Below are 12,511 nucleotides of genomic sequence, written 5' to 3'. Positions count from 1 at the left end.
AAGTACCCCATTACTAAATGGCAAAGCCAGACTTTAAATTCTGGGTCCCTTTGAACCCACGTGCTAAGTGAAAGTTCAGAAATTGATTAAAAGTTGTTACTTGGAATGTCTGCTGTGCTGTATAGGCTCTGGTGTATTTTTGAGTTTATTGGCTTGCTTTCAGATTATCACCAGGTCTGAACATAAACAAAGGGAGGAGTAACTTCCTTGGTCAAACATTTTCATTTTAGAATAAAATCAAGTTATTAATGTGGAGCCTATACCCCATCCCCACTTGTACTTCATAGCATCACACTGCCTTTTGCTTATTCATCATAGCTCTCTGATCTTAGCAGCTCCTTTGCTTTTGCTTAATACGAATTGATTAGTGCCCTTCATATAGGCAGGGAGCTCTACAGAGCCCCTTGTCTGCCCATATATCCATTTGGTCTTTGTAATTCACTGTGTCATCATAGTGGTTAAGTAATGCCCTAAGGTCGGGTCATGCCAGTCAGGACAGCTGGTCATTAAGTCACTTGCTGCTCTTTGGCCCTGGGGATATAAAGTCTGACCTGATGAACAAGGCCATCTGTTTTGTGCTTCATTACGTTAAAATGTTCAGTCTCGATTTTGTTTGCATTGATTTTTGCTTGCTTTTGCCCAGGAGATCAGAGGTGGTAAGACTAGTATGTTAATACCTCACAGGAACTGAGTATTTTTTTTTAAGTTGATCTGGTTGTAGGTTTTCTTCAAATTATTAAGAATAATATTATACTACACTTTTTAATTGAGGCACCCATTTCTATTTCTAAAAAGGCCAGGTTGGTGGTGATTAGGAACTTGTTTTGCATACAGACTCTTTGGTAGGTTTTATGTTAGAAGAATAGACTGAAGTATATGTAGTTGATATTTTAAAAAACTCACTCATTTACCTAACTTTTTAAAATAATTTTATTTTTATTTATTTTTGACTGTGCTGGGACTTTGTTGCTGCATGGGCTTTTTCTCTAGTTGCAGCAAGTGGGGGCTCCTCTCTACTAGCTGTACGCGGCCTTCTCTTGTGGGACATGGGCTCTAGGGCATGTGGGCTTCAGTAATTCTGTCTTCTGGGTTCTAGAACACAGGCTCAGTAGTTGTGCATAGGCTTAGGTGCTCCGCAGCATGCGGGGTCTTCCTGGACCAGGGATCAAACCCATGTCTTCTGCATTGGCAGGCAGATTCTTTACCACTGAGCCACCAGGGATGCCAGCACCTAACATTTTTATACTATAGCTCCCTTCCACCCATTTATTTTAATTCCTCAGCTTTTCCAGTGTGAAAAACTATACTCTGGATCTAACGGAAAGTACTAGTCCTATCATCCTGTGTCCTCACTGACTTATTCAAGGGGGTGTTGGCAACTTTAGATTCTTCTGCCCCAAAATAGTTTTGCCTCTGGCTCTTAAGTGTCATCACACTTTCCCAAATTATCCTGGCTGTTAGCATTTAGAAGAAGAACCAGACATATGTTGTAATCATCCTTTCTATTAAAAATATTTTTTTTCCTCCTTCCAGTGGCACATGTTTGGCAGTGGTTGAGGTTCATGAAGAGTTGAGAAGTTAGATTGTGTGTAGTTCCTGTGTGACTTAGTTACATCTGGCGTTGTGGCCACTGCACATGGCTTTCAGGGGATGGTGGCCCACAGGGTGGGGAAATGAGATGGGGGCCAGGGCTGCCCTGTGCAGTTAAGAAGGTCATCATAGACATTCTTCTTTTGCTCTTATAATTATTTCTCTTTTATTTTGACATGCTGTCATAATTTTAAAAAAATACATCATGGTGGACTTCCCTGGTGGTTCAATGGTTAAGCTCCAGTGCTTCCACTGCAGGGGTCACAGGCTCAATCCCTGGTCTGGGAACTAAGGTCCTGCATGCCTCACAGTTCAGTTCAGTTGCTCAGTTGTGTCCAACTGTTTGCAACCCCATGGACTGCAGCATGCCAGGCTTCCCTGTCCATCACCAACTCCCGGAGCCTCCTCAAACTCATGTCCATTGAGTTGGTGATGCCATCTATCTCATCCTCTGTTGTCCCCTTCTCCTGCCTTCAATCTTTCCCAGCATCAGGGTCTTTTCCAGTGAGTTGGCTCTTCACATCAGGTGGCCAAAGTATTGGAGCTTCAGCTTCAGCATCAGTCCTTTCAATGAATATTCAGGACTGATTTCCTTTAGGATTGACTAGTTTGATCTTGCAGTCCAAGGGACTCTCAAGAGTCTTCTCTAACACTATGGTTCAAAAGCATCAGTTCTTTGGTGCTGAGTTTCTTTATGATCCAACTCTCACACCCATACATGACTACTGGAAAAACCATAGCTTTGACTAGACGGACCTTTGTTGGCAAAGTAATGTCTCTGCTTTTTAATATGCTGTCTAGGTTGGTCATAGCTTTTCTTCCAAGAAAAGCACAGTACAAGCCCCCAAAATGGCATCTTTGGCCATTCATTCCTGCAGAACTGCTGACATTACCCAATAATACTTCAAAAAAACCCCCACAGTTTTGCCAGGTATGTGTCAGGGACCCCCAGTTAGAGGTGACCACCTTACTCGTCAGTGCAGCATACTAGCTGGTCTCTGTTGACTGTGTCTTAAATAAACCAGTTTCCTTTTTGGCAGTGGTGGCAGACATGGAATGCAGAGTCTAGCAAAGCTGTGTCAAACAGGTCCTTAAGCTGCTTAGCAGCTAATGTCTGCTGTCACTGTCCTGGCTGAGGAAATGCCTTCTAACTGGAAAATAAAAGTTATCCTCCTGCCAGGGGACAAACATATCCATCATTTAACCTATCAGAAGAAAGGACAGTGCTTCTTGTTTTGCTGAAAAAGGAACTCTTGCATCTTAATTATATTAGTCTTTGAACTGGGAAAATGAAAAATGCCATAGAAGATGTTTAGTTATAGTGCTTTGAGTATATTTACAGTTGAGGATGTTATTTGTGATATGTAAACACATTCTCTATAGTTCTGCCTGATGGAAATCCTGATGACTGTCAAAAATGTTAAGTTAGCTCTATTTTCTCTTACTATATGTGAGTGCTGATAAAAACAAGCTGTTTGGAGGTGGAATTTGGCCCCAATCCATTTGGTTTGTGGAGTTTTTTTGTGTGTTTTTCTGAATTTTAGTTTATACAAGTAGTAAATTCTTATTTTATATTACAGTAATTAGTTGTAAAAGTAGTTCTTTAGTTACTGGTGGAAGTAGTTTGGTTCCTATGGGTTAATATGACTATTTGGGGTTGATAAAGGTACTGAGGGCTTCCCAGGTGGCTTAGTGGTAAAGAATGCGCCTTTCAATGCAGGAGACACAGGAGACGTGGAAAGATCCCCTGCAGGAGGAAATGGTAACTCACTCCAGTATTCTTGCCTGGAAGATTCCTTGGGTGGGCTACAGTGCATGGAATCTTGAAGAGTTGGACACAACAACTGAACACACTGAGCACTAAGTGAAGGGTTTATTAGCACTTGTTGAGCATAGCATTTGACTTGTCTAAAATATACCTTAGAAGAGGAGTCATTTTTTTCTTTTTTTTCCCTTTGGTTGTATGGGGTGACATGCAGAATCACAAAATCTGGTTCCTCAAGCAGGGGTTGAACTCTTGCTTTCTGCAGTGGAAACAAGGGTCTTAACCACTTGACTACTAGGGAAGTCCCCTCCATTTCTTGACTATTGCAAATAGTGCTGCAATAAACATTTGCATGTATCCTTTTGAAGTATGATTTTCTCCTGATGGATGCCCAAGAATGGGATTACTGGATCGTACGGTAGTTCTGTTTTTAGTATTTTAAGGAGCGTCCATACTGTTTCCCTCGTAGCTGTACCAATTTACATTCCCACCCACAGTGTAGGAGGGTTCCCTTTTCTCCACAGACTCTCTAGCATTTATTATTTGTAGATATTTTGATGATGCCATCCTGACCTGTATAAGGTGATTCAGTTCAGTCACTCAGTTGTGTCTGACTTTTTGCAACCCCATGGACTGCAGCACGCCAGGCCTCCCTGTCCATCACCAACTCCCGGAGCTTACTCAAACTCATGTCCATTCAGTCGGTGATGCCATCCAGCCATCTCATCCTCTGTCGTCCCCTTCTCCTCCCGCCTTCAATCTTTCCCGGCATCTGGGTCCTTTCCAGTGAGTCAGTTCTGCACATCAGGTGACCAAAGTTTTGGAGTTTGAGCTTCCACATCAGTCCTTTCAATGAATATTCAGGACTCATTTCCTTCAGGATGGACTGGTTGGATCTCCTTGCAGTCCAAGGGACTCTCAAGAGTCTTCTCCAACACCACAGTTCAAAAGCATCAATTCTTCTGCACTCAGCTTTCTTTATAGTCCAACTCTCACATCCATACATGACCACTGGAAAAACTATATCTTTGACTAGGCAGACTTTTGTTGGCAAAGTAATGTCTCTGCTTTTTAATATGCTATCTGGGTTGGTCATAGCTTTTCTTCCAGAGAGCAAGCATCTTTTAATTTCATGGCTTCAGTCACCATCTGCAGTGATTTTGGAGTCCAATAAAATAAAGTATGAGGTAATACTTCACTGTAGTTTCGATTTGCATTTTTCTGGTCATTGGTTATGTTGAGCATTTTTTCATGAGCCTCTTGGATATCTGTATGTCTTCTTTGGAGAAATACCTATTTAGATCTTCTGTACATTTTTTGATTGGATTGTTTGTTTTTATTGACATAGAGCTGCATGAGCTAGTTGTATATTTTGGAGATTAATTCTTTGTAGGTCACTTTATTTGCAGATATTTTTCCCATTCTGTGGATTGTTTTTTCCTTTTGTTTATGGTTTCCTTTGCTTTGCAGAAACTTTTTAAGTTTAATTACGTTCCATTTGTTTACTGTTGTTTTTATTTTCATTACTCTGGTAGCTTTTATTTACTTTCAAATTAGATATGAGTTTGTTGTCCTTCACAAGAAGCTCAAGAAATACTGATACTAATGGTTAGTGTGTGTATGTATGGGGTAGCTATTAAAAGGGATCAGGGTAGAAATCAGGGTCTTTGTTTTGATTTTTGATTTGCCCAGTGAATTCCTGAAGGGAAGCAGTTAGAAAGGAGAAAAAAGATAAAGCCTAGTAAAGAGTCTGTTTTACCCAGCCTTTGCCTTAAGGTTTTTAATTAAATTCCTTTCTAAGAAGGAACAATCTTTTTTTGAATCCTCAGGACTGTGATACAGTTTGCTATTGTCTTACTTATCCCCTGAGGGTACGCCTCAAAATATATTGAATTCTGGCCAGGTACCATCTCCAGCCTCACCCTTTCCAAGTTCTCTGGAGAGAGAGGGTGGGGTAGGGTGGACCTGTCTTAAAACATGGTATAAATAGTCTTATTATAGGGAAAAGTCAAGGAAAAAGAATGTGTGATGAGAAAAATTTTTAATTTCTATAAATTCTGGTGAATTTATGGGGAGGTTGGATAGAGGGAAGAGAGAGTTTCAAGTCCAGAGTTAAAATGTTTTGTTGCGTCTATGTGCCAAATACATTGCAGAAAGCTTTGTGTGTAGTATCTAATTAAAGTCTTACAACCCATTTAACTGATGAGTAAAATGGAGCTAGCTCAATGAGATACAGTAGAATAGGAACAAGGGCTTACATCCAATATTCTCTGATTATCAAGAATGTATCACCCTCTAAATGCCTCAGTTAGAATGTTCCAGCAGTTAGCAAATAATTACTGAAAGTGGACAAAAGGATGCTCCCAATGTAAAATTAATTAAGATCTTCTGGGAACTTTTAAATAAATGGATTTTGTCCATATAGCAGTATTAGAATAATTTTGAGGACTACTTAAGAGTTCCGGTATAATTTGCAGATACCTCCTTAATATAATTGCTAAGTTTGGAGATCAAACCAAAAGATTTAAGAGAAATATCATGTTCTGTTTAAAAACCAAACATCCACTCCAGCCACTCGGGGTGTGTGTGTGTATGTGTGTATGTGTGTATGTATGTATGTGTACTTTCTTATCCAAGTAAGTGGGGTAAGAGGAAGTGGGTGCTTTCAGTTTGAACTCTACATGGGAAATACAGTTTGCAGTTCATATTGTTGTGGTAAAGAGAGTGACTGGGGGAAAAGCTTTTCATTATATTAAGTGGTATGTGTGTATACATTGTTTTTCCTCCTCTGAACTGTAACAGGATTTCCGGGATGCAGTAGCCCATGCTTCCAGGCAACTTGGGAAACCAGTGATTGAGGACCGGATCCTAAACCAGATCCTGTACTACTTGCCTCAGCTGTATGAGCTCAATCGGGATCTCCTGAAGGAGCTGGAGGAAAGAATGTCAAACTGGTAAAAATGGGCCGACCCGCTTTCCCAGAGTTTCCAATTTTAGATAAAGGCAGAAGGGACCTGCATGTGACAAAGACTTGTTGTTCCTTACATTGTGTTTATTCAATATGTTGAATTTTCTTGGCATAAGAATTACCTGTAGATTGATCACTTTATTTATTTATTTATTTTTGACCACACAGCACATCATGCAGGATCTTATTTCCCCGACTGGGGATTGAACCTGTGCCCCCTGCATAGTGGAGGCTTGTAGTCTTAACCATTGGACTGCCAGGGAAGTCCCCTAGATTGATCACGTTAGATGGCCAGAATTCACTGGTGCACTCAGCTCAGTACACTACATTTTTTAATTCTTTAGTAATGTTGTCTCAAAAGCAAGAAGGGCCTATCTTTGGCCAATTTAACTTTCTATAGGTGCCCTTTGATAATCCAAGATTTTTGAGACTGGGAGGAGAGTTTAGTTGATATATTCACGTTGGAAACATTTTTAAATATCTCTCTTTTTGGAACCTCAAAAAGAGGAAACTGCATTTCCTAAAGGAGGCTTTTAACTGAGAGAATAGGGAGATTTTTCTGTTTGGTTTAGGAAATTTACACATATATGACATTATTGTAGGTGCTGTAGATTTCACAACCGGAAAACAATACCAAAGGTTGACTGCCACTACCCGTATTTGAGTGTTAGTCGTTCAGTCCTATCCGACTCTTTGTGACCCTGTGGACTGTAGCCCACCAGAATTCTCCAGCCAAGAATACTGGAGTGGGTTGCCATTTCCTTCTCCAGGGGGTCTTCTCGACTCAGGGATCAAACCCCAGTCTCCCACATTGCAGGCAGATTCTTTTTGCCATCTAAGCCACCAGGGAAGCCCGTTATGATATTTAGACAGTATTATGATATTTAGACAGTAATAGAAAGTTTGGTGACATCTTTGGAAATGTGTGGTGAGTTTGGTTTAGGGGGTTGGATTTACTGTTGAAGTTCATGGGTAACCACCAAATTATTAGAACAACATTGTGTATCACCTACTTTGATGATAAAAAAATTTCCCTCTAAGTTTTATTTATATATAATCCAGGAAAATAACCTCTGCCTGTTTTGGAAATATCTTGCCTCTACATGTTGGGAAAATATGCTAAATAGTGATTAATACTTCACTACGGCCTAAGTATAAAATTTATACTTACACAGTTTAAGGGCTAAGGAGTGATTAAAACTATAATTACACAGTTTAAGGACTGAGGAGTGACTAAAAGCTCTCTTTTAAAGGCATGCTAAAATAAAATGTAATTACAAAGAATTTCCCTGTCCGTACTTTATCATTCGTCTTACAAAAAATTATCTTAGAAATTCATCTGAATTTTCTAAAGTCTCTGGCTGTACAGAAGCAGGAAAGACCAGTCAGGACTAGCAGACCAGTCAGAACTGGCAGAGTCCAGGCAAAATATAATGATGACAATCGAAATGGGAAAGAGTGGGCATTAGGGGATATATCTTATAAGAAGAGGAAAAAAGGATAAACAGATGGCTTGGAAATGGGACTCTGCTTATCAGTGGATATATTTTGGATCCTGTAATGACTCTTTTTCTTGTCTATCCCTTCTCACTCCTTAGGACGGAACAACAAAGAATTGCTGATATCTTTGTAAAGAAGGGACCATATCTAAAAATGTATTCCACATACATCAAAGAATTTGATAAGAATATAGCTTTGTTGGATGAGCAGTGCAAGAAAAACCCAGGTTTTGCTGCTGTTGTTAGAGAATTTGAGGTATTTTTGCTACCATCCTCTGTTTTGCTACCACTTTCTCTGTTTTGAAGCTAAAACTATCAGTAAATTCCATTTATACCAAACTAGAAAAGTTTTAGAAGTATTAAGATATTGCTTATTTCTTCTAATTTGTATGGTAATTAAACTTTAAAATTATGTGTCAACTTTTCTTCCCTCTTTTCCTTTCTTCTGAAGTCTTCATGCTGTTAAGAATGGAAGTGTGATAGATAGATATATATATATATATAGCTGTGGCCCAGGTTCTCATCACTGTCCAGTGAGTTGTTCTGTTGCCTTGGCACCAAAAAAAAACACAAGACCGGGGGAAGTTAACCGTCCAATGTCTAAGGATGCTTGCACAACAGATGCTTTCTTAACATGCATTATCATTATGCTTTCATAATTATCCTGCATACCAGACCCTGGATGTATATATTTAGAAACAAATAGAACCCTCTGAACAAATTTGAAAAAACTCTTCCCTTCTCACTTAAGCTGTTTAAGAACCCCAGGACATCTTAGGATGCGGGGACATTTTCCCTAGGCCATTTTGTGGTCTCCCCACAGTTAATACCTGTTATGGAGATTGGAGGTGGGGCTCAGAATTGGGCACCAGTATCTGTTATATATACTACAGAAAACAACTTTAAAGGCAGAATCAAATGTCCTCATGGTCAAGTCAAAAGGGTTCCAGAATCAAATGTTTCCATTGACAGTGTGATTTGGGGCTGTCCTTTGTAGCCGTTCATCTGAGAAAGTTTACATTCTTCAGGCTTATAAGAGGTTTGTTTAGCAAGGCTGTTTTTCAGGTTGTCTTGAATTTCTGCCTTCTCCCCAGTACCAACTGTTGTTATTATGAGTATATTGACAACAGGCTCTGATGTTTATTTGAATCCAGTTCCCAGTAGTTTTATTTCTGGGCTGTGAATTTTCCTCACGAGTCAGTGATTTCGGAGACCTATCTGCAAGAGAGGGTGGGCTCCATGATGAGTCAGCTCTGGTCTCCCTCTCAGCGTATGAGTTGTGCCTTAAAATAAAGGGAGTATCTCCATGAACCCCCTCCCGGAGTTGCTGGCTATTTAAAACTTGGCTTCCCGAGCACCTGAGTCTGGGTCTCTTGCTTCGGAGGAAAATGTTCGTGTTTACTTTGGATGCCTTTCCTTTCAGATGAGCCCACGCTGTGCTAATCTGGCCCTCAAGCACTACCTGCTCAAGCCGGTTCAGAGGATTCCCCAGTACAGGCTGCTGCTAACAGGTGGGCTTCTCTGGCAGATTACCAACCAAGGAACTCCTGTCACACTGAGGACACCCTGCTTTTCCTGAGAACACTTCTGTTTTTCTGTCTATCCAGTAGCTGCTTTTCCTAACAAGGAATTTATACATTGCTGGTGGCCTCACATAGACATCACCAGAACTGAGCTTCTTCCAGTTCTTCGATCATCCATGTGCATTCTCTGCTCTGGGCATTTCTACATGTTAATTTGTTTTGCTCAGAACTTCTTTTACTGTCCCAGCCCCAAAACCTTGGGTCATTTTACCTGCTTAATATTACTAATTCCTAGAAGGTGCTTTTCCAGCGACTCAAGAATGAGGTTTAGAGGATCATTCCCACATATTTGAATATCAACTACCATGACCCTGGGGCTTACCTGGTGGCTCAGATGGTAAATCTCCTACTATGCAGGAGACTTGGGTTTGATCCCTGGGTTATGAAGATCCCCTAGAGAAGGGAATGGCTGCCCAGTTGAGTATTCTTGCCTGGAGAATTCCATGGACAGAGGAGCCTGGCAGGTTACAGTCCATGGGTTCACGAAGAGTCAGACACAACTGAGCCACTTAAAACACTTACAGTTTTTCACCATGGCCCTAGTCACTTACTTCAGAGGGTTATTATAAGGATTGATTGATGAGCTATGTGCTTAGAGTAATGCCTTGCTCATAGTGAAAGTGAAGTTGCTCAGTCGTGTCCGATTCTTTGCGACCCCATGGACTGTAACCCACCAGGCTCCTGGAATTTTCCAGGAATTTTCATGGAGTTTTCCAGGCAAGAGTACTAGAGTGGGTTGCCATTTCCTTCACCAGGGGATCTTCCCAACCCAGGGATTGAACCCGGCTCTCCCACACTGCAGGCAGACACTTTACCGTCTGAGCCACAAGCATTGCTCATAGTAAAGTCTAAATAAGTATTAACTCCTATTATTAGATCCTTATCATCATCATCATCACCGTCACTATGTCAGGCCATTGTCTGTATCTTCTACAGCTTCAAGATTACCGGGCTGCGTGTCTTGTTTACCAATGTAATCATTTAAAAAAGAAGAAGGAAAAGAAAGCTATGATTTGAATGGAGGCTCAGGACTTTATATTCATTGGCTCTTTAAATCTTCACCATAGCTATGCATATTTCACATATTAAGTTGTTTGGCATTACAAAAAAGCCAATATAGCCTCAGTACCAAGCATAGTATCAAACACATACTACTAGGTCCTCTGTGGTATTTATGGAAATGTACTGGATGTGCAATACCTTAATATATATATAGTACCATTAAGAGTTGTTTCTAGAACTTCTCTGTATGTCTGTGGTTAAAACTCCCTTCTTCCAATGCAGGGGGTACAGGTTCAATCCCTGGTCTGGGAACTAAGATCCTGCATACCAAAAAAAAATTTGTTTTAAAGGAATTGTGTCCAAATACACAAGAATATTCAAATGCCTCCACAACTCTAAATTCAGTCAGTTGAAATTTTATGTAATAGGTTTTGAGGTACTTGGTTCCTGTTAGTGTTCTTAAGAAATGGCATGCATGCTTTTATCCTTAATCACTTTCTCTTAAGCCAAGAGCTTAATGGAATGAGGGAAGTGAATTCTGGAAAGCCAAGATTTCTTGATTTCCCTTTAGGCAAAGCCATCCTTCCAAGCTTCCCTGGTGAACCACTGGTGAGGAATGCCTGCCTTCAGCCCCAGGACTGGCTACCCTAGATATTTCTACTTAATTTGAATTTCTTGCTGTGAATCAGGCACTGGATTTCTCTCTGGACTGACATAAGGCAAACCAAATAATTTCAGGATATCCTGTCCATCTGTACTTTCTTTCCTCTGCAGTTGGCAGAGATTTGGAATACACAGGGCAAAAGGAAGTGCCCATGCATGTGTTGTGTTTTTGCTAGATAAATTCAGTGCTTTATCATAAATGAGCTATTGAAGGGCTCAGGCTATTTCTACAGCTGTTGAATTAAGTACTGTTTTTAGTGGCAAAAGACAACTATGGTTTTCAAATGGGAGAAGAATGGAGCAAGGTTCTGAAATTTTCATGTAAAAATATTTTTTTCCCACACTATGACTGATCCAAGTAAAAGTTACACATGTGTTTAATGTAGGTTTCATGCTGGGTTTGATTTTAATTGATGAATGGTGAAATAGCAACAGTAAGTTTTAAAAATTCTCTTTAAGAGAACAGGTTTCACTTGTTTCATTGTTTTATAACCAAGATGATATGAGATTGGAGTTAGTTTTGAGCTGTGTTTTCTTTAATCTTAAAGCCCCCCCCCCCCCCCCCATTTCTTAACTTGGAAAATCTACATTATTTAAATGATGTACAATACTTTATATATAGTAGACTCTTAATAATTGTGGATTTATTGAAAGGTAAATGACTTGTTCAAGGTTGCAAAGTCAGGACTAAAGTTAAAGAAAGAACATAGACTTTGTAAAGCAAAGACTTCATATTCATTCTGTGCCTTTTCTTCCATTGATTCAGATTCTTCCCTTCCTCCCCCCTGACCTGAGTCCCCCATCCCTCCAAAGCCATCTCGGATTACTTCAGTTCTCCTTGATCCTTCGTGTCAGTGCAGTGTGACTTAGTAAAGATTTATTTGGTGTCTTGTTTATTTGCTAATATTTGTATGACTTGAATATTGATTCCTTAGTTTGATTATAAACCCCTTGAGGTCAGTGAGTGAGTTGTTGTTGTTGTTGTTGTTTTGTGGCTTCTCTGGGCCTCGTTGCTGTCCACGAGCTCTCTCTAGCTGTGCCAAGTAGTGGCTACTCCTTGTTGCGATGCAGGGCTTCTCATCGCAGTGGCTTCTCTTGTTGTGGAGCACGGGCTCTAGAGTGCAACTCAGTAGTTGTGGCACACAGATTATTTCCTGTGCAGCATATGGGATTTTCCCAGACTAGGGATCAAACCTATATCCTCTGCACCGGCAGGCGGATTCTTAACCTCTGGACCCCCAGGAAGTCCTGATGAGTAAGTCTTTAATTAATAATTCATAATTTAGTGTACCCAATGTATCTGGGTCAGTTTGGGATCACTTGAAAGCTATTTAGGAAATAATTTTTGTTGATTTTAAGCTACATTTAAGGCATCCTTTTAACCAAAATATCTTTAGCCTAAAGAACAATATTGAGAGAGAGAATTTCAGGGATGTTCTCT

General features: G+C 40.2%; 1 protein-coding gene across 3 annotated transcripts in view; it reads left to right on the top strand.

Annotated features, from left to right (window-relative positions):
- The window catches only part of FGD6 (FYVE, RhoGEF and PH domain containing 6), a 107,242-nt gene that overhangs the window by 57,745 nt on the left and 36,986 nt on the right, over positions 1 to 12,511 (top strand). For all 3 annotated transcript variants that reach the window (XM_070788967.1, XM_019960367.2, XM_019960366.2), the window contains exons 6-8: positions 6,158 to 6,309; positions 7,922 to 8,078; positions 9,246 to 9,333. In XM_070788967.1, coding sequence (XP_070645068.1) covers positions 6,158 to 6,309; positions 7,922 to 8,078; positions 9,246 to 9,333 — 397 coding nt within the window. The remainder of the gene's footprint in view (positions 1 to 6,157; positions 6,310 to 7,921; positions 8,079 to 9,245; positions 9,334 to 12,511) is intronic.

Source organism: Bos indicus, chromosome 5 (assembly GCF_029378745.1).
Source record: "Bos indicus isolate NIAB-ARS_2022 breed Sahiwal x Tharparkar chromosome 5, NIAB-ARS_B.indTharparkar_mat_pri_1.0, whole genome shotgun sequence".
Lineage (NCBI taxonomy): Eukaryota > Metazoa > Chordata > Mammalia > Artiodactyla > Bovidae > Bos > Bos indicus.
Note: the sequence above shows the minus strand (reverse complement) of the source record. Positions and strands in the feature narration are given on the sequence as shown.